At 34.6% G+C, this 26410-nt stretch overlaps 2 protein-coding genes across 2 annotated transcripts in view; both read left to right on the top strand.

Moving 5' to 3' along the window:
- The window catches only part of Ns4 (Nucleostemin 4), a 76806-nt gene extending 52912 nt beyond the window's left edge, over positions 1 to 23894 (top strand). Inside the window, exons 7-12 of the mRNA XM_089086694.1 lie at positions 1268 to 1440; positions 8965 to 9053; positions 11566 to 11808; positions 17689 to 17850; positions 21777 to 21903; positions 23662 to 23894. Of these exons, the coding sequence (XP_088942820.1) occupies positions 1268 to 1440; positions 8965 to 9053; positions 11566 to 11808; positions 17689 to 17850; positions 21777 to 21869 (760 nt within the window). The 3' untranslated portion in view covers positions 21870 to 21903; positions 23662 to 23894. The remainder of the gene's footprint in view (positions 1 to 1267; positions 1441 to 8964; positions 9054 to 11565; positions 11809 to 17688; positions 17851 to 21776; positions 21904 to 23661) is intronic.
- A 41-nt stretch (positions 23895 to 23935) lies between these two features.
- LOC148956690 (uncharacterized) overlaps positions 23936 to 26410 on the top strand; it is a 16458-nt gene continuing 13983 nt past the window's right edge. The window contains exon 1 of the mRNA XM_089086705.1: positions 23936 to 23969. Within this exon, the coding sequence (XP_088942831.1) occupies positions 23937 to 23969 (33 nt within the window). The 5' untranslated portion in view covers position 23936. The remainder of the gene's footprint in view (positions 23970 to 26410) is intronic.

Genomic DNA, 26410 nt, shown 5'->3' with positions numbered 1-26410 from the left:
ACCAAATATTACTCCCATGCCAAGAGAAACCACCCCATGCTACGGAGACCCTGCAAACAAAAATAGAAGGTAACACAAATAGGAACAACTAAGAAAAGAAAAGAATATAACTTTCATTCCATGTCGTCTCTTTCAATACTGTTATTCTGCAAAACCTCTATGTAGATATAAACAAAAAGTAAGAAAACAAATAATAGGTAAGTGCAACAACATTAAACGCTTCAAATTTACATATTTTTATTCATAATATCTGGGCGTTTCAACTATTATATATTAGAATCTTTTATCACTGAAACATAAAATGGGGGATGTCTTCTCCGATATTTGTAAGATTTTACGTCTCCAGTATGGCAACACCAAATGTGTGTTTTTTAATTTCAACAGGCAGGTCTTTTCACCAGCAAGTTGGGAGGAATCCCTTTTGATATAAATTCATAACATCCGGGAACTTTTCATAATTTGTCAGGTTTTACCAAAAGCAGCTTTCGTACTTAATGAATGTTGTCTGGAACATCATCGCTGATAAATAAGCTCCTGTTCTTTCCATTGATTGGCTCATCCTTCACCTTGCCACCATTTTTTGTTATTACAAAAACTACCATCTTCTTTATTCAGTGCTACCTTCAAAAATTTACACTCGCTGTCATGCTGAGTGGTTGTGAAATTTGCTTTAGGCCTTACTAATCCATGACGAATTATCATTCCCATAATCCGATAGAAGCAATCTTCATTTTTTTCTTCTTAACTTGATCATTTCATTGGTCCATGTTTTTATTTGCAGTTTGAGGCAAGACTTTTCATTTTCAGTCTTTCCAATTTCCAGTGCAGTATTATTCATCTTACTTGTTTGTAGCGAATGTTCTTTTTCCAGGTTACGGACCTTTGCAGTAAGAGTTTCTAATTGACTGTTAATATTGTGCGACTTATGACCATTTTTCTTTACTACATCAAGAATTTTCTAATAGCTCGCAGCTAGTATCGACATTTCCGGTTCTGAGCTAGAACTATCTCCTGAGGTGTCAAATGTACTTTTCATACCTTCTTGTTTAGTTTGTCTCTTTTTACCTCCCATCATGAATTATTTCAATAATCCTTGAAATAATATTGTCACATTAATTTACACATAGAAGTCTGAAAGGTATCTTACTCTGATCAAACAACTGAACGATATTTTTCTGCTTATTCGTACTAACACCGATTTATCTACGGCTTTATTGCAGTTGTTCTGTTTCTTCCCTTATCTAAAATACTTACTTGAAATTTTTAGTTCGGAGTTTCCTGGCATTTCTGTTGTCTATTTTACATCTTTACCTGCGTACAATCTGGCAAATCCCACAGCAAGTCGAATGAAGGGGACGAAAATACGGGGAAGCATAAAAATGGCAGCTGAAGGAGCCTTACGTGTCTATCAAGAATGTGAAAAAATTGTCGAAGGAAAAGGTAAAACAAGCTTTTTAATTTTTTTCTTATCCCGACTGCGCTTTTACCCTATGCCTACTTTTCAGATAAGCTAGAATATTTCTCCTTGTTGTTTCAAACGCAAAAGTTACATAAGGCTACGATAATTCATCCCTATATATTAAATACTGTAGGTAGTGCTCCTATGTACAATTAGTAGACTCGCTTAAATTGTTTTTCTCTCAGATTCATCGTTATAGTCCAAACTGAATGCATTACGTTATTGTTGTTTACATTTGTTGCGTGAAAACAAGTTAAATTTCTAGCAAAGTGCATATGCGTTATTATTTTGGGCTGGATGAAATTAGTATTGCCTGTAGAAGTAATTAACCACGGTTAAATCCCGCCTTAATTTTTAAGCGAAATTTCTACTTTTCTATGATAATTTTTAGACTCTATTGGTCAATCATGAAAATTAAGAAAATCCCCATTGACGAAGTGCAGTTCTTTCACAAAGAGCGGTGTTTTGCTTAATTGGCACATCTTACTTGTGAAGTTTTTTTTAATATTTTTTTTTCACCATTTGTTGTTGCCTTCAAAATGTTTATTTTTGTATTTTTTTTTCTCCTGTTAAAAAGGTATCCGCATGGAAAACAAAATATTTAGATTCGATTTTTAGTCCTTGTATTGCTGAGCAACACAACTGCTTTTGCATCTTATTTTCTTGTGATCAGTGGTTTTTAGTGCCGAAGTGGCTAGAGATGCCACTTCGGCAAAAACTCAAAAACTTTCCTGGGTATGGGAACCGTGAAACGGGACAGAAAACGCTGTAAAATTTCTGGTAGTTTAACATAAAAATACGGTCGTTTTTTTCCCAAGTTGTTCATTGTGTCAAAACAGACTACATATCTGAAAGAGTAAACTTTTTCAGAACATCTGTATATCGTACTCTTGCAGAACATTTAATTGTGTTTCTGAGAATCAAGGAACAAAATTTCGTATTTCTTCTAGGTTTTTCGGAATTAATTGTGGAAAAGTTGATCTCGAATGCCAAATTTAGGTTTTTTGGTCGTTTTGGAGGTTTTTTGGTCGTTTTTGGTCGTTCTCTTATATTTTAATTGAATGATATTATTTGAAGTATGCAAGAAACTTTCTTAAATACGAAGTTGCTTTGTTCATTTAAAAGTTTCCAAAGTTTTCAGGACTCATCAATTTTTTGATATTCTAGAGGTGAATTTTTTTATACAAGTTATAATTTATTTTTTACCAGCGTGGATAGATAGATCTTGATCATCTGAGAACTAAAGCTGACGCTGATTTTTCAAAATACAATTTCTCCAGTGACTTTTTTCTATTTTGAAGTTATGATTTTGCGAATTCAGTGTCCTAGCTTCGACTATACTTTTTATAAATGAAATAACTTTAAATACTAATAGAACTTCATATAATCTCTTTGTAAAATGAAGCAACATTTCCATATCGCCCGTCAATCTTTGGGAAATAATGCCATAAATCCTGATTTCGAAGCATGTGAATTACGATTTTTTTTTTCGAAATTTCTGATTTTGATGTTTATCATATTTTAGACTTTTAATGCCATAATAATTAAAAAAGAATACATACACTCCTATATATCTAAAAATGAGCTGTAAAATAATAAATAATTTCCAAAGTTGTTCATCATGCATCAATTTCCTTGATATCTTAGATGCAACTTTTTTTCTTGACAAAAAAAAAAATTTTTCTGACGTGGCATTGGTTTTCTACGAATAAGATTCCTTATGTGAGCTTTTTTTATTTTAGAGTTTTGATTCTTCGAATTCCCTATATTTTATCGAAGTAAAATATACTTGCTTCGATGTCTAAATTTTTAAAAATCCACTAATTTTGAACTCTTTTGAAAACTTCACGCCAAGTTCAGATTTTTTATTAGTTTCCTCTAAAATGTTTGGTTTTCATGTTTATTTTATTCTAGATGTAGAATTTGGTTCTAGGCGAATACCCCACCCCCCGGCAAATACCCCCTCGCGGAAAATACTCCCCCGGAAAATACCCCCCCCCAAAAAAAAACCCCCCCCTGGAAAATACCTCCCAGGAAAATCTCCCCCCCCCCGCGGAAAATACCCCCGCCCCCCACAGAAAATACCCCCCCCCCAAAAAAAAATACCCCCCCCCCAAAAAAAAACCGTGGAAAATAAGGCTTTCCAAATTTGAGAATTTTATTTGAGTTTTATTTTTTTAATTTCCGTAGGGGGGGGGGGGTTGGAATTTTGGTACTTGTGTATTATTCGCCACTCACTCAATTTTACGCTGTGTAAAATTCGATAACACAACGGTTTTTTTTGTTAGTTTTTTCGTTACTTTAGGAATAAATTTGCGCTATAGATTTGCACACTAGGGGGGGGGGAGTAAGCATAACGGGTCTGTATGCAAAATGTGTTTGGTACAATTATTCTGCATACTAGATAGATAGACAAATAAGTGTATTTTAAAGCCAAATATACGGCCATGAACACAGTAAAATAACATAAATGAATATAGTGAATGGGGGGTGTTTAACCCCCCCAAAATTCCCTCCCCCACGAAAAATACCCCCCTCCTTCGGAAAGTAACCCCGCGGGAAATACCCCCTCCTTGAAAAATACCCTCGTGGAAAATACCCTCCCCCTGTGGAAAATAAGGTTTCTAAATTTGAAACTTTTATTTGAGTTTCTTTATAGTTTTGTTGAAAAGTGCTAAGGAACGGGAAAAAGAGGGATTTACAAACCAGAAGTGTCTGAAAAACAAACAAACACAAATCCATTTGTGTTGAAAAGGCTTCCATATGGTTTTCTGCAATTTTTGGCAGTAGCAGGTACCAAATTAAAAAAAAAGTTGAAGGAGAAAAACAATTTAGGCCAACAATCATCAATATTAAGCTAAAACATATGGCACCAAAAAGGTTAAGAAGGTTTGGCTATCCTTCGAAAGGATAGTTGGCTTTGGGAACCAACACATTCTAAATTGTTTACGTTTTTACTGACAAAATCGTTGTCAAATTCTACGAGTTTGTTTTTCTTAGCTTCCAAGTGTAAAACTTCCACAAATCACCATTAACAAATAAATTAAGCCCAAAACCAGCAGAAATTATAATAGATAGCCTAGTCAAACTCAAAACGAGCAAAAAGTAAAAGGAGTATGGCTGACAACACCCATGTCTTCTTCAGACCAGAAAATAATTTGCACTTTACTTAAAAAAAAACGTGTATTGTCAGTTTGATATACATATTGTGATATCTGTTTTTAGTAAGGTGCAAATTACTTTCTGGTCTTGAGGAGGTGTGGGGGTTGTCAGCTCTACTCATGCTAATTGTTGCTATTTTGAGTTTGAATAGGTTATTTATTGTTTTTTTTGGTTGTTTTTTTGTTCGTTTTGGGTTCAATTCATTTATTTATTAATTATAAGGGAACCAAAGTAAAAAAAAAGCAGAATAGGAAAAAACTATGAAAAAAATATTTGTTGCCCCATTGTTGTCTGTCTGCCAATAGATTTTGACCCATAATAAGGAAAAATATAAGTTCTAATTTGTGACTTAATTTGTGACAAATTTTCCACAAAAAATTTTTCTATATGATTTGGTTGGAGCAAAAAAACAACAAAAAAACGAATTCTTCATAGTAATAAATTGTAAGTAAATAACGATCCTCGTCAATAAAGAAAGTATAAGAGCCTAACTATTGATATCATTCAGTCAAAGAATCAGCTTTTTATGGTGATCTTAAATATCTATATGCTTATTAGTAATTAGTGGAGTTATTAGAACACAAGAAAGTTTGCATAATTATAGAAAACACAAGGAAAAAACTTAATAAGGGACGATTTCGGGAAAAATATGCCGTTAACTGTTGATTGCATTGCAAGAGTACCCCTCACCTGATGTATGAAGCCACAATAATCAGAAATGTTTCCCCTGGACGGAATGCTAGGAATTTCTGTATTTTCCGCCTGAACAGATATGTTTTTTGTGTTTTATTATCATTTTTTTTCCAGGAGTAATGGTATTTATTTAGTTGTCACTTTGAAAAAAAATTAATTTTTTACAGTTATGTCCTTACTCTTTACTGTGAAGTTTTGCTTTTTTCCAAATTTTTTTATAAAATTTGCAATTGAAAAAAAAATATTTTTCAAAAGCGCTAAAAAACTTTTTTAATGAGCAAGGTGTCGAAAAGGGGACAGTCCCCCTTACATACAGAGTGATTCATATTTGTTTTAAGTTATAAACTTTCTCCTTACTTTAGTTGAAAAACCTTTTCTATTTGTTACATTTCATGAAACTGTGCGACTTGGCTCAATAATAACCAAAACTCCAAAAAACGGAATTGTGATACCAATAGAAACATGAAAAGAATTGGCTTATAATACTGAATCCAAATATATTAGTTTCATTAAGTTTAGTTGTACCCATCAAAAGCTACGAGCCTGAGAAAATTTGTCGGATTTTCGGAAAAAAGGGAAAAGACCCCCTTGAAGTCATTTAATTTTAATGAAAATAACGCCATCAGATTGAGCGGGCTTATTTGAACGGAAATTAAAAGTTTTAGTGCCCTTTCTAAGTGATCAAAAAAATTGGAGGGCAACTTGGCCCCCTCCCACGCTAATTTTTTTCCCGAAGTCACCGAATCAAAATTTTGAGATAATCATTTTGTTCAGCATAGTCGAAAATTTAATAAATATGTCTTTGAGGATGACTTAGTCCCCCAGAGTCCCCGGGGGAAGGGCTGCAAGTTATGAACTTTACCCATTGTTTACATATAGTATTGATTATTGGGAAGTATACAGATGTTTTCAGGATGGATTTTTTATGGTGGGGTGGGGGTCGGAGGAGGGGATTCCCGATGGAGCTATGAAATATCCCAGTGAGTGTATTACATCCTGATTGAAGCAATACTAGTGACCTACATTATCTTGCATCTGAAATGGTCGATTCCTAACAGATGCAAATATCCTAGTGTTGGGCCGACATGCTTGACCCAACGATTCGGCTTGTTTAGTCCCAGGTTGCATAAATTTCACTTTGGTAGAAACCGTAATGCTTCCAGGTCAGCACTGATGTTTGTTCAAAAAACACTTAAACGAAACATTACATTTACTTTATTCTAGGATGTTTTTTTGTTTTTTTTAGTTAACAAAATTTCCAGATACCTCGCTATTCTTCTGTAATTTTTTAGTGGCCATATACCTAGAAAGAATTATTTTCTGACTTCAACTATAAAAAAAAACTGACTAAAACTATAAAAAAAACTCAAATAAAAGTTTCAAATTTAGAAACCCTGTTTTCCACAGGGGGGAGAGTATTTTCCATTAGGGTATTTTCCAAGGAGGGGGTATTTTCCACAGGGGTTACTTTCCGAAGGAGGGGGGGGTTATTTTTCGTGGGGGACGGCATTTTCGGGGGGGGGGGTTAACCCCCCCCCCCTATTCACTATATTCATTTATATTATTTTACTGTGTTCATGGCCATATATTTGGCTTTAAAATACACTTACATGTCTATCTGTCTAATATGCAGAATAATTGTACCAAACACATTTTGCATGCAGACCCGTTATGCCTACCCCCTCCCCTAATGTGCAAATCTAATAGCGCAAATTTATTTCTAAAGTAACGAAGAAACTAACAAAAAACAGGTGTGTTCTCGAATTTTACGCAGCGTAAACTTGAGTGAGTGGCGCATAATACACAAGTACCAAAATTCCATCCCCTTACGGAAATTAAAAAAATAAAACTCAAACAAAATTCTCAAATTTGGAAAGCCTTATTTTTTACGGGGGGTATTTTTTTTTGGGGGGGGGGTGGGGGTGGGAGGTGTATTTTAACGCGGGGGTATTTTCCGGGGGGATATTTTCCGGGGGTATTTTCTGGTGCGTACCTGCCGGGGGGGGGAGGGGGTAGACGCCGGCCCCCGTATAATTTCAAAAGAATAAGCAAGAAGACATGTACTATCCTATATCTGAAAATTAACCGTAAACTAAGAAGTAATTTCAAAAGTTGTCATCGTGCATCGATTTCCTTGCAGGTCAGAGGTAACTTTTATTTTAGAAAAGATAAAAAGTGTCTTCCAACGCGGACAGACGGATCATGATCTATTAAGTCCTGTCCTGCAAGTCCTGTGCACATGGTCCGTCATAAATTTTTTAATCATTATTTGATCTCCAATTGCCTTCAAGTGGCTCCACAACACTGATAGACTATCTGATTTACCCTTACTGTATGACTGGAGTCGACCCTCTCTGCTGAGATTGCAGCTATTATTATGGTCCTAAAAACAACTTGACGGGATCCTGACCACCCACCTAAGAACATAACATCCTCGGGCGCTCTCTCTGCGTTGCAATATCGAACAATGAACTGGAGCCAGCATTACTTTAAAAAAATAAAATTCGTTTAGTGACTTTCAAACTGGAAGTTTTGGTTTTGGAGCTTGCTGTAATTTGACACCCTAGCCTTGAGGGTAACAATTCTGATATTTTGGGGATCGTTTTCTGAAATATTAGTTTGATGACTCTTATACATTAATTGAGTAATATTACAAAAAGTTTGTAAAATGATATAACCTCTCCTATATACCAAATATTTACATGCGCTTACAAATAACTTCCAATGTTGCCATGGCGCATCAGAAAATACGAAAAGATTAAAAAACTATAAAAAAAAGTAGATTTAACGCGAAATAAAAATATCTGTCATAAAATTTATTTGATTTTATTTCTTAATGAAAACTGTCCTCTTGCATAACAACCATTAGTATGAACAAAAAATTAAAACGAGTATTATGGCTTAAGAATTTTTGTGTAATATGTTGATGTTTTTTGCAAGTTGTGGGTATGATCGAAATATTTGTGCCCATTTTTTTTCACGATGGTATTTTTAACTCCTGGATCCACGTTGCATTCTCGTTATTTAGTGTTAACGTAGCTCAGAAGTTATTTTTAAACCGTTATTTGGGTGATGTTACCGTAGTATCTAACTTAGTACCATTCCTGCTACCTTAATATCTTCGTTAAGATATTTGACATTAAGATCTGGAAGACGTTGGTTATTATCATCATTAATAAGATTACAATATAATATGTGACAAAAACAGTGAATGAATTTTTCTTCTGTCTCTTGTGCAAGTGAGTGTTTTTTAATGAAAAGAGCTTTTAATGATCAGCCAATAGAAATTGTTTGTGTTCATTTCTTCCTTGTCTTTCTTTTCCTAGTGAAGTAGACTTTTTCTAATTTTTCTTTCTGTTAGCTCCCCTAAATTCAAGTTTTAAAAATGTGTAGAAAGTTTATTCTTCATTATTTTGTTATCTAGTTGACCTTTCTTCGTGGAAAGATTCAATTACCCAGCAACTCCAGTCAAATATCTCATAAAAGTCACTTGTTCTTTACTAAATCTTGCTTTCCTTCGGGATGTAATCTTTTTTTTTACATTTTTTTCTGTCTTTTTGTTTAGCGACCCAATATTTAAATTTATATAATATAAAAAAGCTTACGACTGAATATGGAAAACTCTTTTATATAATTGTTTTATTTTTAAGTGGACCTCTCTACATGGAAAGAATTAATAATGCAGCAACTTAAATCAGACTTTGTTGAAGAATTAGAGAGCATCGTTTCTTTAGAGCCAGTAAGTATTTTCCTTCTTCATCCAGTTCATTTATAAAATTTTAATGGCATTGTATGTCTATTAAACCCATAGATCTTAAGAGCTGATAGTGTTTTTTAATCTGCTTAATAGATTTCATTTTGTTGGAGTTGGGATCTGTTTTTCTCACTTGACAGTTTTCTTTTTTCAAAAACGGTCTTTAAATTTTTGGTTACTCCACGGCCAGGCTATAGCCAGTATTTTGTTCGGGGATGGGGGGGGGGGGGTACAAATTTTTTTTTTAAAACGCATCAAAAATTTGAATACATACATTTTTGTTATGTTTTTACAAATTGGACAAACATTTCGGGGGTGGAGGTCAAACCCCCTCCTCCCTGGATTTGGCCTTTCTCTGGGCTGAACTTCGTTGTTTACTAGGTTGTAGCGATCGCTGCAACTATGATAAAATACTTGAAAACTATGTTTTTTATTGGATCAGGTTTATCGACTAGTTAACCTTTTATGCCAAACTTTAAATTTTTGAATTTTCAGCAAGAATTCATTTTCTCTAGTATGATTTTTATGCATTTTCTTTTGTAGAAACCAGCCTAATATTTCTTTTTATTTTGTACAAATATATTTTACAAGCTTAAGAGTTGCTAATTAGAAGAAAATAGATTTGCATTAACTACTAGCACCTATCTCAATTAAAGGGTAAAAATACAATACCGCGAAATGAAATGGCACCAAAAATTAAATTTCAGCTATATAATAAATCTCCGCGGTATTTGCAATTTTTTGTTTGTTTGCATCACAGTTAAGGTTTTAAACTTCCCGAAAGCTAACCGTGAAAAAAATTAAATAAAGAAAAGAGTGTGAAAATATTACTTATACATTCTGGATGGAAAATTGTTATCTTATGGTCAAATTGGCGTCTTGATGTGTCGTACCATAATCTAAGTGAAAAATCATACTTAATCGGAATGATTTCACCACTGTGCTGGTTTTATATCCATAAAAACCGAAAGCTTGATTAAAGCAATACGGGTCTCTATCTAGATATTTTTGTTCTTTTTATTCAGAACTTTCCATAATTTCATACCCTCATTTGGTGTTTATCGATGTTTTGTTGCGTACAATAATGTCTCTTTGTTGTATATATATCACACCACTGATGAGGGTCAGTGGTGTGACTCTGTAAGCTCAGCCAGAAGTGACCCAGCTCTAAATGGGTAGTTGGAGATATCTGGGGAAGGTAAACAGGAAGGGTGTGCGAAAGCATAGGATGGTCGGCCCCCAACCCTGCATTGTACCCCCTGGCTGAAGGGCCAAGAAACGGAGATCAGTACCGCCAATGTAAAGCCCATTGCCGTATTCTTTACCTTTGTTTACTGTAAATTGATTAAAGGTGCTATAAAAGAAGCATTCAGCACATGAGCATTTTACGCTGCGCGTGATTGCGTCTATTTGTGAGTTTACATTTTGAACCTGCTATGACTTTCAGTGTAATATCGAGTCGTGGTAGCCCTTTTAAAAAATGGGAAGCCAGAACAACAAGGGAATTTGAGGGCTATTATTGGTAGGGAATACACTAAGTAATATACTTTCAAAGATTTACTGCAGTGGAGTAGACAAGCGGCTGGATAGTTGGTGAAGTTTGGTTGAGATTCCAGAAGGTTTTAAGGAAAATTGTTGTACAATAAACCAGGCATTTGTTGTGTATTACTTAATTAGAAAATGTACTAGAAAAGCGGGAGATTAGCTTTTTGTAGACTTTCTAAACATTAGCTTGGCGTTTAACTGAGTTGATAGGGAGTTATTGATAAGGAGCTTAATAGATATCGGGCTACCTAGTTAAGGCGTATGATAATAATTAAAATATATGGTAGAGAGGGTAGCTGTAAGGGCAGGTAATTGGATATCAAGGGTAGTAAAAGGCAGACTGGGATAGAAACAGGGGTGCACTTTCTCTCGTAGGCTTTTTTTATCCATATATAAATTATATAGCGGAGTATTTAAAATAGAAAAAGGATGTGTAATGCTACTAACAATAAATATGTATCACTGTTTGCAAAGGATATCATGCTACTAGCCAATAATAAGGAAACCTTTAAAAACTCCTTGAATGAATGAATGAATAAGATTCATTTCTTGTTGTCAAACAACAGTTAACAGACGGAGTAGTAGAACAATAAAATATAATGAAATGGAACACAATATCCACAATGAGAAAAAAGGAACACTTTCAACAGATCAAATAAAATAAAAAAAAAATTCACTTCACGAAAATAACAGTAAAACTCATGGTTCGGATCAAGCATAATCCTAACTTCTAATTCTTTTTGCCTTTCAATAAGGCCGGTGAAATTCCTTTATTATAGAAAAGAAAAGAAGTTATCGACGGAGTTATTATTTTATTGTTTTTTGTGAATGATTCTTTCTTTTGTTTTGTTGTTGTTTTTTTTGTATCAATGATTCTTTTGACTCTAGTGTTGAATATTTTTTAATATCCTATCGTATTTTCAGACGTCAATGAAGCAAATAATATTTTTAGGAGCCTCCACAAACCCAAAGAAAAGGACTTTTCTCAGATGGAATTTTAACCATAGGAGCAATTGGGCATCCAAATGTTGGAAAATCTTCTGTTCTAAATGCACTCACTGGAAGAAAAGTGGTCAGCGTTTCAAGGACACCTGGTCATACCAAGCATTTTCAGACTGTTAATTTAACTAACACTGTTAAGTTGTTGGACTGCCCCGGACTTGTTTTCCCTTCTAAAGCCCCAAAGAATCTCCAGGTAAAAATCATATTCATAGTCAGCTCTATATATATATATATATATATATATATATATATATATATATATATATATATATATATATATATATATATATATATATATATATATATATATATATATATATATATATATATATATATATATATATATATATATATATATATATATATATATATATATATATATATATATATATATATATATATATATATATATATATATATATATATATATATATAATATATATATATATATATATATATATATAAATATATATATATATATATATATATATATATATATATATATATATATATATATATATATATATATATATATATATATATATATATATATATATATATATTCAACCCCACCTTTTTCGTCCTTGCGTGTCTGTTTTCTTGAATATGTGAACGATAAGCATATTTTGTGATACTAAGGAACTAAACATTATCAGCCTGAACAGCAATGCATTCAGAGAAGAATTTTGAGCTTATGCAACCCTAGGCTAATGGAACTACGGGTCTGCTAGGTAGGGTGTATTTTTCTAAAATATCCAAGTAAATACAGGAGGGACCATGAATTGAAGCCCCCTATCTAATACATGGAGTGACTAATAAACTTGTGATTGAAGCTTTTTATGTCTAACGCTCGTTTAAGGTAATTGAACCATTTTTACGTTGGATTTCCACATTCTTTTATCCTCTTTGTATCTAATTTGGTATAAAAGAAGAGCCCGATATCTGGTTACTTTCTTATCAGATATCAATATTTCTATGTTTCTGTACTCAAAGTAAAAGCTATCTTAATCTAAGTGTAATTATACGTTTCTGCAGTGTTCATTTTTGAATGAATACGGTGCATAGAAAGAACAGGGAGCAATCGCCTCTACCCGTTCTACTGAAACCTAGCCGATATAAAAATATGTTGTTGCATACGTCACCATAGCAGGGGTTTTATTTTTTCAACGTTTTTTTTTTGTTGTCCGAAATTCGTTAAACATGGATACTCGAACGCTGTAAAATTCAAGAGCACAGAGAAATCCTGTGTTTATAATTTGGAATTATTCCCTATTCTAAAAACAAGAGTAATTGTTCAAGTCTATTCTTTACATAAAGCTCTGAAAATTCCAATTCCATTGTCGCACTTTTTGGGCCATCCTTACTATTTTATAATCATTGGCCAATTGTGAATCCCTGAGTTTTAGCTATAAAAATATAGCCACTACTAAAATATGATAGAAAAGTCTTTTTGATGCCCTTTGTTATAAGTTTAGACCTTGAAAATTATAGTAGGAAGCTTAGACCCTTATTTAGTAGGGAATTGTCATCGAAATTATAATCATTTTTCGTTTATATCTTAGATTCGTAAGATATTATAACCTGATTTCATTTCTATTTAAGTTTGTATCCTGCCCGAAAATAAGCCTTTGCGTTGATAGTTTGTAGACTAGCTCAAAATGTAAGAGCGCATCCACCATTTGATATCCCAAGGACAGTGAAAATGAGTTCTATAGTTTGAATTGGTTAAGAGGAAACTTACACGAGCATATCTTAATATATTAGGAAAAAATGGGAACTCAATTTTTAATGAGAGCGACATCCTTATGCAGTTAAGCAGTTTTTTGTTGTTTTGGATGCCAAATTAAAAAAGAGAGAAAAGAAGCGTGCGTTAAGAACCGAAAGAAAATAAAAAGAGGGCCCAAACAGTTTAAGAAAATGTAGCTCTCCTTTTAATGTCAAGTCGTGTTCTTGGGAGTCAGTAGATTGTATTACTTGTACTTGAGTCAGGACAACGGCTGCGAGCCTTCGCTGACATCCAATAGTTCGTCAACTATTGAACTCGATCTTTGGCGGTCCAGGGTATATTCCTGTGTGATTTCGAGCCAGTTCTTTTCCCACTGTCGGCCAAAGCAGCAAAATCCACCTTTGGATTCAAGGTCAGCTTTGACGCAGGAAAACCACGTTTTGCGTTGTTGCCCTTGACGTTTCTTCCAGTCGGGGAGAGGCTGGTGGTTGAGGGCTTTTTTTGGTCAATGCCTCAGGTAGTCGGCGTTGGATGTGCCCGTAATAGCGCAAACGGCGTTTCTTGATAACTGACCCAATGGCAAGGTGCTGGGAGGATGATTGATGGAGATCTGCATTGCTCATTCTGTCGCTTAGTCTGACGCCGAGGACCGTCCGAAGCCAAGAATGGTAAAAGACTTTTAGATCATATACCTCTGATTCTTTCAGCGTCCAAGACTCGCATCTGTATAGGAGAACCGATCTTACGAGTACCTCGTAGATACCGATCTTTGTTTGCTGCTGGATTTGACGCTTCTTCACAGACAAGATTTGAGCTGGACAAACACTTGTACCGCGGATGCAATTCGAGTGTGTACTTTGTTCGAGCTGCTTTTTTGCCATCAATCAGAGATCCTAGGTACTTGAATTCTTCCACCACATCTGTTTCATCGGATAGATAATCTGTATCGGATTTGTCGTATTGGATATGAGCATTTTCGTCTTAGGAATTTGATTTTGATTTTGAGATTTTGAGATCCATTGATTGGGCGGTGATTGGCACCTTGATAAGCAATTCCTGGACTTCTGTGACAGTCTCAGATATGAGACAGATGTCGTCTGCGTAACATAGATCGTTCAGGTTATAATCGGGGCTAACTTGCGTGTCGTCAAAGCCCCACATTGCCCTGGACATTGTCCAGTCAATTACGAAGTTGAAAAGCACGGGTGAGAGAATGCATACCTGTCTTACACCGTGCCCTATGAGGAACATCGTGGAGAGTCTCCAATAGCCTGGATTTGGGTGCGTGTAATATCGTAATACGCTTTCATCAGTCTCTCCAGCTTGTTCGGAACTCCGTGTTCAGTTATAGCCACCCAGATGCCGCTTCTTAGGATTAAGTTGAATGCCGTTATGAAGTCTATAAACACTCCAATCGGGAACTGCTGGTGTTTTGCTCTATGTCCCAGGATTTGCCTGAGCGTAAATAACTGGTCAACATATCCCATTCCTGGTTGGAAACCAGCTTGGTTTGATCTTTCGAAAAATTTTCTTCTTGCGAATTTCAAGCGTGTCAACGTTGCAGGCTGGTTTTTTAAGGCCTGTTTAGTTGATGCTAAATGAATGTGAAAATAAATCAGCTGCGTTTGGTAGGCCAAGGAAAAGTAGTCATTGCTTTGTTAGGCTATTACTATTATGGTCAAAACCATTGACGATTTTTTTACTTCATTTTTCTTTTTGAGATCAAGTTTACAGATTTGTTATCATTTAAACATTGTAGCTATAGTCAAAGTAGGGGCAAGTTTGCGTTTGTCCGAACTTTATAAACAAAACCCAGTTAAAATATAAACCTTGAGAGACTAGCTAGTTGTAGATGTTTTAGTATCAGTTGTTGGTACTCTGCTGCAAGAACCTGGGCAGGTATTTTTTCAGGACAGGGGGTAATAGTTGAGAAAAAGTGACATACCAAATTTGAATAACAGGTGCTAGGAAATTCGGAGAAATATCGCATTTCATGAGTGATATAGATTAATCCAACCTATGTTATTTGACAATTGTTTTCATATTGTTGGTGCATTCCCATTTTGACTCTAGCTACTAAGTAGCAATTGGTCTAGAATTCTTCATGAAGTTTTGAACAGTATATTTATTATGTATGTCATTCTAATTTTTTTTTTTTTTTGTTTTACTTTTTTTTTTCTTTTTTTTTTTTTTTTTTGGTGGGTATCTCTCAGACTGTCTGAGTAGCTTTTGATTCAGCATGTCTTTTTAATCCTTTTTGAAGTCTCATTAAGTATCCGTTGTACGTTATTTGGCAATACTTTTAATTTGGAAGGTACGTTCTCAATTCAGCTCCATTTGTATTATACATCCTCTTTTTTGAAAAAAGAATTCCATGATGTTTTACTCCCAAAAAAATTTTGTGGACTTGATCTTGAATTTAAACGTGGGAGTTCAAGTACTGATACTAAACTGCGTTCTGACTATTTCCAATTTTAAATTGGTATTACAGATGGCATGTCTAGTTGCTGTATAAATCAGTCTTTTATTTTGTGTACTGTTTACTGGCTTCTTCTGAAACAGCTTTTGTTTCTGAAACCATGCAAAGTGTTTTGATTAGTCATCGGGTTTTCCGATCAGCGACCATCTAAAATCACAGTTCTTATGACTGAAAGGCAAGGACACGTCACAAATTTAATTGCTTGTGCTTACAAACTCTCACTAACGATGACAACTCTCAATATTCTCAGAATAATTGTTATTTTCTCCTTTTTTTGATATTCCAAAACCAGGCATTGCTGTCTGCTCTTGTTTCCTAACGAAGTAAATAGGTATGTACAATACCAAGTTGTTTTTCCCCTCTCGAAAATGGTGTGACATTAAAATAAAAATTCTTTGATTAAAATAGCCTAGATTAATTATGCTTAACCGTTTTATTTTAGGTCCCTATCTCTAAATCTTGCTAGATTTTAATTTCTAAACCTTTTTAACAGGAATACTTTGCTGAATTATGCTTTCTAAATTGAAATTGTGAGTTTAGTTAGCTATATTGCATAAGCTTATCCGACGGGAAATAAAAATAAAAAGCCGGACGATGACTGCTTTTAAAACAAGGATTTGATCAAATATCGAAGCTAGAGCTTTGAAAAACCCCAACGGCCTGAGCCAAATAATACATCATTTCTTTCTTTTTTTTCTAAAAGTACTTCAAAAATTCACCATAACTTTATTACTAACAACTTGACTCGATGAACAAAGAAATAAAGTTGAACTCAGTTTAGAATGGTATGATTAGTAAGTTTACCACATCCTCAAGTTTTTAGCCAGTAAAAACCATTCTACTTTTTGATTGATTATAAAATTTTATTTCTTCTCCATTTGACATCCTATAAATAGAATCTCACGACTTTTTAACAAAAAGAGGAGTTACGTAGCCATGCAGTGAAAATCGATTGGCCACCACTTCCAGTCGATGTGACACTTAGGGACGAAATGTGTTTTCAAAGTTAACTAATTGGTTTTGCTGATTCATTTTCGTGGTTCAATGCAGCAACATTGTCCAACGTTTGGCACTGTCCTTAAAAACTTCGTAGTTTTGAAACAACCAAAAGATAAATATTAAAAAATTAATGTCAGATATAAATAGACCTGAGCAGTGGCGTATCCAGAATTTTGTTTCGGGGGGGGGGGGGGTCAGTCTACCTTTTTATAGCAGTCATAGTGCAAGATTTCAGGCGGGGGGTAGGGGGGTAGCTAGGTAAAGAAATAAAAAGTACACACTTGTAGTGATAAAAAGTACAAACACAAATGGATAGCCATTTAACAAGAAATGAAAAAAGGAACAGGTGTTGAAAATAACTTAAAAGCGTGAATATTTCGGAACTTACTGTATTGGCACTTAAAAAAAAAAAAAAGAAATTTCGGGGGGAGGGGGCGCTTCGCCCCCCCCCCTGGTTACGCTACTGGACCTGAGATAGGCCTACAAAGCAAATGCTTTTATTAGGATGTCCTCGGTACTTTAAAAACAGTTTTTATTGTGGTCAATGTATTCTTGTCCACTTGATATAAGGAAGTAAACTTGTTTTTTTGAAATTCGGTAATTATAGAGGGAAAAGTAGCCTATCTGAAATTTTCTTGGGTAGATACTCCCATGAAAATTTGCAGGCAGGTCAAGAAGCGAGTAAAGAAGCCTTAGGGAAAACGTCAAGCTGTGTCAAAAAACAGTTGTTTATACCTGTCCCAGTACACACTTGTGTCTCTTTAGATGCAAAACAATTTTCTTCTATTTGAGTTAATTCTCGTGAATGCTGTAGATCCGGCTAAGCCTAATAAGTAGCATATTTAATTGAGCTCTCTTTTCAATTATAGGTTTTAGCTGGGTGCTACCCTATTTCTCAGTTGCGTGAACCCTATTCTGCGATCAGATTTATGGCTGAGCATGTAAACATCCCTTCAAGGCTCCACTTGATTCATCAGTCGAATGAGATAGAATGGTCACCTTATGATATCTGTGATGCTTGGGCTGTCAAGGTAAGTATTTTGGTATACTAAACACTAATCACCCGTGGGCTATGTCTGACAATAAAGTTCGGGACCTTATTTCACAGTGAGTACCGTGGTAGAAGCAACGAATGATTCTACCTTGCTAGGGTTGTACTTGTAAATATTAGTTTTTCCCTAAATATTGTGTAAGGAATATCTGAAGCAATGCAGCTAAGCTAAATAATTTTTATAATCCTTGTAAATATTGCTGTTAAAAGATCTTTATCAAATGATTTTATAAAGCTAAGAGTATAATTGTTGTTTTTACATTTTCAAGAGACTGAGGAGATGGAGGGTGTTCAGCACTGAGTCTTATATTAGTGAACTGACTGATCAAGAATGCACGATTAAAGCTCATAATCCTTATTTTAGTTAAATATTCATTATATTTTTAGATAAGTGTTCCCTAAAGTTTTTCCAGTAAATATTGTAGTCAGATTTTAGGAAAGTTTCTAGTTTTTTTTTTAACTAATCTTGACAAACATCCAGTGTTTTCCTTGTGAATATTAGCCCCTAGCATCGTTCAGAGTTTTCAACAGTACGGCATCTCTTTCGGTGAAGCTGATCTTTTATCATATAAAGGGTATGGGGAAAAACCATTAACCCTAACTTCATATGGCATTACTTACATGACAGCAAATAAATATGCAAATAAATCTATAGTCATAAAGTCATAAATGAATACTATAGATATATACTTACAATACTTTTAAATAAAATCAACTAGCAAAATATTGACGAAAAAGAGTTCATCTCGAGTAGTAAACATAAATTGGAAGTCCCAAATCTATTTTATTCTTAGAAAGTGTTGCTGTCTTTCCTTTAAACTTCGTTACCCTTTTTATTGGATTTTTTTATGTCAAGGAGAAAAAACTGTTCCAAAGGTATATCAGTGAAGTGCAAAAGTTACTCTAGTTTTAAGTTTAACCTGATTCTTTATTTTAAGATATGTTAATTTGGGTCTCATTTGTTCATTCATTATAATTGTGTTTCGGGAGTAACACTTTGTTTTATCTTTTTTTTTTAGTTTGCCAATTTCATATTATTGCTAGAAAATGGTAAGGATTTAACTTCTGTGGTTTTTATGTAAAGTGTGGACCTCAGGCTGGACTGACGGATATGTGATTAAACTTTGGAAAGCCTCATGTATTTCTTGCCTGGGGCTAGATAGGAACGGTTTTCGCTAGAAATTGAATAAGAGCCTACAGTGTGTGCATTGAAATAGAATTATGTAGTCCATTTTAGAGAGGAATATCTGAAGCAATGCAGCTAAGCTAAATAATTTTTATAATCCTTGTAAATATTGCTGTTAAAAGATCTTTATCAAATGATTTTATAAAGCTAAGAGTATAATTGTTGTTTTTACATTTTCAAGAGACTGAGGAGATCGAGGGTGTTCAGCACTGAGCCTTATATAAGTGAACTGACTGATCAAGAATGCACGATTAAAGCTCATAATCCTTATTTTAGTTAAATATTCATTATATTTTTAGATAAGTGTTCAAAGAAGTACTTTGTTCTTTTTTTACGATTATTTGAAAAAAACTACGTTTTCTAAAGAGTTAAAGAGGCTGAGTTACAAGGTCGAACCTTAAAACGTACAGGGATTAGGAGGCACAGTTGGAAGGCTGCCGCCCCCAAACCCCGCTTTCGCAGCCTGTAAATAAATAAAAAAGTTTTTTAAAGTGAAAGTAAGGAGCGACATTAAATCTTAAAACGATCAGAAATTATTCCGTATATGAAAGGGGCTGTGCCCTCCTCAACGCCTCGCTCTTTACGCTAAAGTTTTTATTGTTTAAAAAAAAGAGTTGTGAGAAAGTAAAACTTTAGCGTCAAGAGCGAGGTGTTGAGGAGGGCACAGCCCCTTTCATATACGGAATAATTTCTGATCGTTTTAAGATTTAATGTCGCTCCTTACTTTCACTTTAAAAAACTTTTTTTATTTATTTACAGGCTGCGAAAGTGGAGGGTTTGGGGGGCGGCAGGCCGCCAACTGTGCCTCCTAATCCCTTTACGTTTTAAGGTTCGACCTTGTAACTCAGCCTCTTTAACTCTTTAGAAAACGTAGTTTTTTTTCAAATAATTTCTGCACGTTTTTGTACAGTTTATTACTTATTATTGCTTGACTAACTGTTAGATGATTGTGTATTATTCTGTACTTTCTCGACAGGGTGTTTTAAGGGTTGACCTTGTAACTCAGCCTCTTTAACTCTTTAGAAAATGTAATTTTTTTCAAATAATTTAAAAAAGAAACTGAGTTTTTTTTTAAATTTAAATTCAGTATGTAATAATTTTCATTTAATTGTGAATCGAACTCGGATGTTTCGCTAGACAGCCAGGAGTCTCACTGCTACACAAAAGAGACACAATTGAAATTCTTTTTTAGTAACGGGAATCTTTTTGACGCAAGCAAAACTTGATATTTGGTTTCTGAAAAACAAGGAAGGAGTAATCAGATTGATCTGAAATTTCGATTATAAGCTCCCGGGTCCCAGGAAAGCTTATCCTCTAAATTTCAGCCCGATCAGACAACGTTAAAGGGGGGTTGTGGTGGGAAAAATAAAAATGGGCTAATATAGGAAAACAAGGTTTTTCGTAAATGTAAATTCGGGGGATGATTTTTTCGGTCTGAAAATATCAAAAGGCCCTAACAGGTCGAATTCTGCTTCGAATGAGCCCTCATTCAACCGGATCCGTTGCCAACTGTGCCCTGTAGGCGTGGCTAAGAAAAAAAAAATGAGGAATTTTTAGTGGCTATATTTGGTTTTTTGAAAACAGGGAAGGATTGATCGGATTGAGCTGAAATTTCGAGGATAAGCTCCCTGGCCCTAGGAAAGCTTAACCTCTAAATTTCAGCCCTATCAGACAACGTTAAAGGGGGGCTGTTGTTGGAGGGTCGAAACTTCCGGCCCAGTTTACCCCAGGAAGATAAAGTCGGAGGATGATGAAATTTTGCAAGTTTCTTAGTTTGAGCTTGGGCTACAAAATGCGATTACCGCCGTCTCTCTGCGACCTCTAGGACCTGAAATCGCTTAACATTGTGGTGGGTCGCCTCTTTATAGAGGCAAAAGTGTGCCTCCTTGAAATTTTTACGAAAAACTTTGAGAGTTTTGCTTTTAAATACATACAGTGACCTCGCCTGATCGGTTTTGATTATCAAATTTTGACCAGAAATGGTCATCATGAATATTTTGCCTAAAAAGGTAAATGGATACTTTGGCCACTACCCACTGATTACTATGTCTACATAAAAATGAAATAAATAATTTTTTATTTTTCTAATAAAAAAAGAATCAAGGTGATCCTGTACCCAAAAGAAATAGCTGCCAAGGCTAGCTGCCAAAAAAGAAAGCAATTCTAGAAAGAATTATTTAAATTATCTAGTCGAACAGTATATGAACCTTTTCCATGAGTTTAAACTGAACTTTTGTTAAATGAGGAAACTAAGGCTCCGTTTATTTTGGTCTGTATTTATAGTTTCAAACTTGTATTCATTCTTTAATCGAGTAGTTCTTTGATCGTGAGTTGATTGGTTTCTTTGTTTTAAATTTATATCTTAAATCTCCCTTAGGAACGCTGTGGGCTGTATAGCCGAAATGTTTGCTTAATTTTTATTTTAATCACTGTTTTTAGAAAAGTTCTCATACCCATCATTTTTGCTTTTTGTATGATAGAAGGGACGGTTGTTGTATTAGTCGATATATAGCAATACTCTTCTCATTATAATTTTTGAAAGTTCTGGTTTAAAATGATTTACAGATACAATGATCTGAACAAAAAACATTAGTGAAATACCCTCGCACCGTTTGATAGATCCAAACAGGACAATCGTTTGGTATGGAAAGTATGTTACAAATAAATGTCCCCGAAAAGAAATAGAAAACTATAAAGTGCAAAAACTCTTGTTCTTTTAGTGTGGCTTTCGCACACGGAAAGGAGGAAAGTCTGATGTCTACCAAGCTGCAAACAAGCTACTTCGCGCCCATATTGGTGGAGCCATGGGTTAGCACCTACGCCCTCCAAATTATTCCTCAGAACAAGGTAATTTTTATATGAGTTCGTTCTAAAAAATATGCATATGGACATGGGATCATATAGAATTTGTTTATTGAAAGAGGGATTTCCGCCCTAAAATCTGTCCAGATGGTTTCCTTTCTAGCAAAAAAGATTAAGGCTTAAAATATACTCTTGAGGCATCTGGGCTGTTCCCAGTAAAATTCTATTTGTCTCCTTTCTTTCCTAAAGGCTGCTATTGTGTTCATTTATGGTAAATATGTGGTCTTGATGATTGTTAGTGAATGTATATGTGAGTGGAGAGTATCTCCAGAGCTTATATAAAAAGCTTCTCGGAGTGAGATCTTTCTCTCACGATTCCGTATTCGAAAGTAAGATTTCGGCCAAAGAACTTAAGTTTACATTTGTAAGATCTTGCCCTGATAATTCAGATGCACTCAAGGGTCCTTGTATGGAAGATGCCTAGAAGTCAAAAATTTGTACGAAGTGAACACAATTTAATTCCTTGTGAAATTTGAATTTTTTGACAAAGAGTCTTCTTTCAGCCTCCCCCCTCCCTGCAAAAAAATTTCTGACTCTCACCCCGTGGAAAAATGTGCTTGTGCCTTGTAAGGTGCTCTCTCAATTTCACCGTTTTTACGTTATTCATTCTGTACAAAACATTAAGTTTCCCTAAATCGGTATTCGGAAGTTAATTTAAAATGCGGCATTTTAATAAGGGTGTATATTGATTTTGCATTTTGACCTAATGTTATTTATGCCAGATAAGGCCATCTATATAATCTCACCATTTTTATGTTATTAGTTCTGTACAAAATATTAAGTTTCCCTACATGGGTATTTGGAAGTTAATTTAAAATGGGGCATTTTAAGAAGGATGTATATTGATTTTGCATTTTTGACCTAATGTTCTTTATGCCAGATAAGGCCATCTATATAACCTTTCCTGTTGGGGAGCCGAGTTTTTCCAAAACCGTCTGTCCAAAAGCAATAAACATGAAACAGTGCTTCATCCTAGAAAGTTGTTTTTAAAACAAATCAACAATTGTAAGGCGATGGAATGTGAGCATCCACAAAGAAATATCTGTCACTCGCTCGGGAAAATTGCGACTATTATTCCGAATTTTCCGTTGTAAAATAATATTTACTTTAAATTTGGGCATAAGTTGACTTTGTTTGAAATATTAAAATCCCAGTGAAGCTAAATTTAGCGTCTGAAATATTAAAAACGTAATACCAGTAATATTAAGGAGCAAGATTGGCCTCACGCTGCTTTTGCGCTGCAATGGGTTGTTAGTTGTAGCAGCAGCAGTAGCTATATAATTGTTGATACAGTTGTGCTTTTCAATTTCCGAATATAGTATCTGGTTTTCGCTTACTGTGGGTGCAAGCTGGAGTTTATTGTGTTTTATTTATCATTAAATGCTTTTTTGTCGTTTTTTCTGCCTTTTTTTGTTTGTGGCTGTTAGTATTTTTGTCAATAAACGTTCTTCTTTTTAAAGTAAAACTCATGCCCATCCAGTATGTGAAGATGCACCCATTGCTTTGGCCACTAGATAATCCGTAGTTGCTTGGGCAGTTAGCCCGTAGAATAGACGTTCCAGAGACAACCTTGCTTCATAATGTAAAGAATGGTCATGGCCTGCATGTTGTCTGAAAAAGTGAGAATAATCCTACTAATGGCATAGAGTACGTAAATGCCTAAGCTCTGAAGACAAAGTTATCGATACCCTTGCACCTATAAATCTCCATAGGCTAAGCCTATTTACTTTATGTCTTTTTCAGATCATTGGCAAAGACATCCGCTGATATCTGAAATTGAAGAGATTCAGGCCTTAGGTGAGAGGATAACTGAATTCAACAAAGACATTCCTGAAGAAGAAAGCAACGAAGATAGTGATATTACCAGTGAAGACGAAAAAGTATCTAACAAAGTGATACAAGTTGAAAATAAATTTGCAGCTCTGGAGCTAGATGACTAAGGCAAACCTATTGCTCTAATTTGAACTGACCCCATATGTTTTGGCAGAAATATCTCAATTGAGAGAAACACAGTTTTGATGAAGTCAAGTTTGAAGTTAAAACATAAAAGGGTAAAAATTAGCTTATGTAGGTTTCTGGTATTGTATATTCTTTATTCCTATCAATAATTAAAATCTTTTTATGTTTGATGATAGTCAGTTGCTCATAAAAGATTGTAAACGAAGCTTACACAGCCATAAACGTGTATCTTACATATTTTTGCCTAGAAACACTAGTGATCCCCTTAGCATTAAAGGTGAATTTCAAGAATCTTTAATAATGAGAATTTTAGCTATGCTATCTGCATCCAACTTAAGACGCGCTCTGTTTTTCTGTATGTGCCTTAAGGTTTGGATGATGTAAAAAATGGATGCTAAAAATTAATATGAATATCCCTATTCCTAATTGGTTGATAAATAGTGTTCGCGCAGGGCGCAAAAACATCTAAGAGAAATCCAGAAGACGTTACCATTACCAAAGCTTAAAAGTAAAGTAAAAATTAAAAGCAGGCATATTTATAAAAAGAGAGGAAAATAAAGATATTTGGTTTTTAATTTGAAAAAATGTCCGAAAAGTGTCCTTTTTTTCAAAAAGCTGCCTTTTTTGACCCAATTGTGTCCCGGTGTCTCTCAGAGTGAAAAAGTGTCATAAAGCCACTAAAAGTGTCCATTTGGCATCCCAGTGACTTACATTTTATCCACTTCAAAAAACTCCATATCAACCTCAATGCCCTCTTAATAGTAGACAGTATAAGATTGAAAGTAGGTCTTGCAAGGGACATGAACACAGATGTGGCGAGAAAAATAAAAGTCAACTCTAAAAGAAACTGGAAAATAAATTCCTTGGCTTCCTCTTGAAATTCCTTGGCTTCCTCTGCATTCAAATTCCTAATTTGTTGTCTGGTTAGTATTCATCCTCTTCTTGTAAAAAACGGAATTTGGAAACCCCATAAATCATAAGCAGAGGTTCCGTTCTCCTTCTCAAGATGATTATTTACAATACCATCCTGAATTCTGATGGAATTGTCTTCCAAATCTGAGGACAAAGCAGACATTGCGAAGAGAAGAAGCAAACCATTATATACAAATACAATTCTTTGACGAAAATATATATACCATTAAAATTCTTCAAATTAAAGAATTCTTTGAATTTCTTCATAAACTTCATTTTATAAACATAGTTTTTGTATTCACTAGATACTCTTTAAGAAGTTCTTCTTAAAAAGATAGTGAATATAGGATTGTGTGCTAATTTATTGTTTATGGTATGAAAATACTTTTCATTCTTTTTGATTTTGAGACAAGTTGAAATATTAATGCAGGTGCTCAATTTTATTCGGAAAATCAAATAAATTTTGTTTCTTTCTTTGAATTAACTTGAAAGAAACTTTTATGATGACATCAGTTGCAATGATATTAGTCTCTATAAGTCAATAATATTTATTGCCACCATAACCAAAGTTACTGAAAAAACAAAGGAATTTGTATTTGCAATGTCAATTATTCTTGGAAGTCAATATTTGTCAATACGATTATATTTGTAGAAACTAATTTTTATGTTGTTTATTTGAAATTTTTTATAAGTCTTCTGCTATTGGTTGAACTTTGCGGATTTTCTTGAAAAAGTTAAATAAAGTTTAACTTCTTTCCGAATGCAATAAAGTCAACAAAGTTATGCAAGGAAAACGGTTTATTAATTTTGCGGACAGCTTTATTAACTTTATTGACGTCGTGGAAGCCCCGCTTTAATGTCAAAGCTGGAAATACCTTCAGAATTCATGTAGGTAACAGACCGCTAGGTAGCAGAACTATGAAGGACGATTTTCACAGGTTTTTCCGCACTTTTTTCACAGGTTTTGAAAATTCATAGTTTTTCTTTTGTTATTGGTTGCGGCCCTCCTGGATACTGGAGATCACTTATGGTTGTCGTAAGTAGAGTTAATTTTTCTGTGAGTTTCCCTCTTTGCCTCCTAAGCTTGTGTTAAAAAAAAAAATTAAAAGTGAGAAGACAAGGTGGATTGAAATAAATTCGCTTGAGTTATACTCGATAGAAACTGGCGACCAGCGTTTGACAAAAAATCACAGCTGAAAGTGTAGAATATAAAACAGAAACATTCGCTAGCGGCTATAAATAAAATTGAGCCCCAAGACAGCTTTTCTGCGAAACTCCTTTCTTTCTATGACAGCAGTGTAATAATAGCCATATGCGCACGGCTACACGCCACAGGGATTTACGCGGAGCGCGCCAGCATGGAATGGCCATTCACTTATTCTTTCCAGCCTTCTCAGCGGCCTTGGTGACTGCCTCCAGCAGTAGGTGGGTCCTTGTAGTTGACCGACTTGACGACAAACGTCAACGGTAATATAGATGAAAAAGATGGATTCGATAGTTTTAGCATACAAAATTGGTTAAGACTTTAGGTCATATTTCTATTCGGTTGATAAATAGTGTTTGTGCAGGGAGCAAAAATATCTAAGAAAAATCCCCAAGACGTTACCATTACCAAAGCTTA

This window comes from Artemia sp. Qi Xiang Cuo, chromosome 1 (genome assembly GCF_049724085.1).
Source record: "Artemia sp. Qi Xiang Cuo chromosome 1, ASM4972408v1, whole genome shotgun sequence".
NCBI lineage: Eukaryota > Metazoa > Arthropoda > Branchiopoda > Anostraca > Artemiidae > Artemia > Artemia sp. Qi Xiang Cuo.
This window is presented reverse-complemented; position numbering and strand designations above follow the sequence as displayed.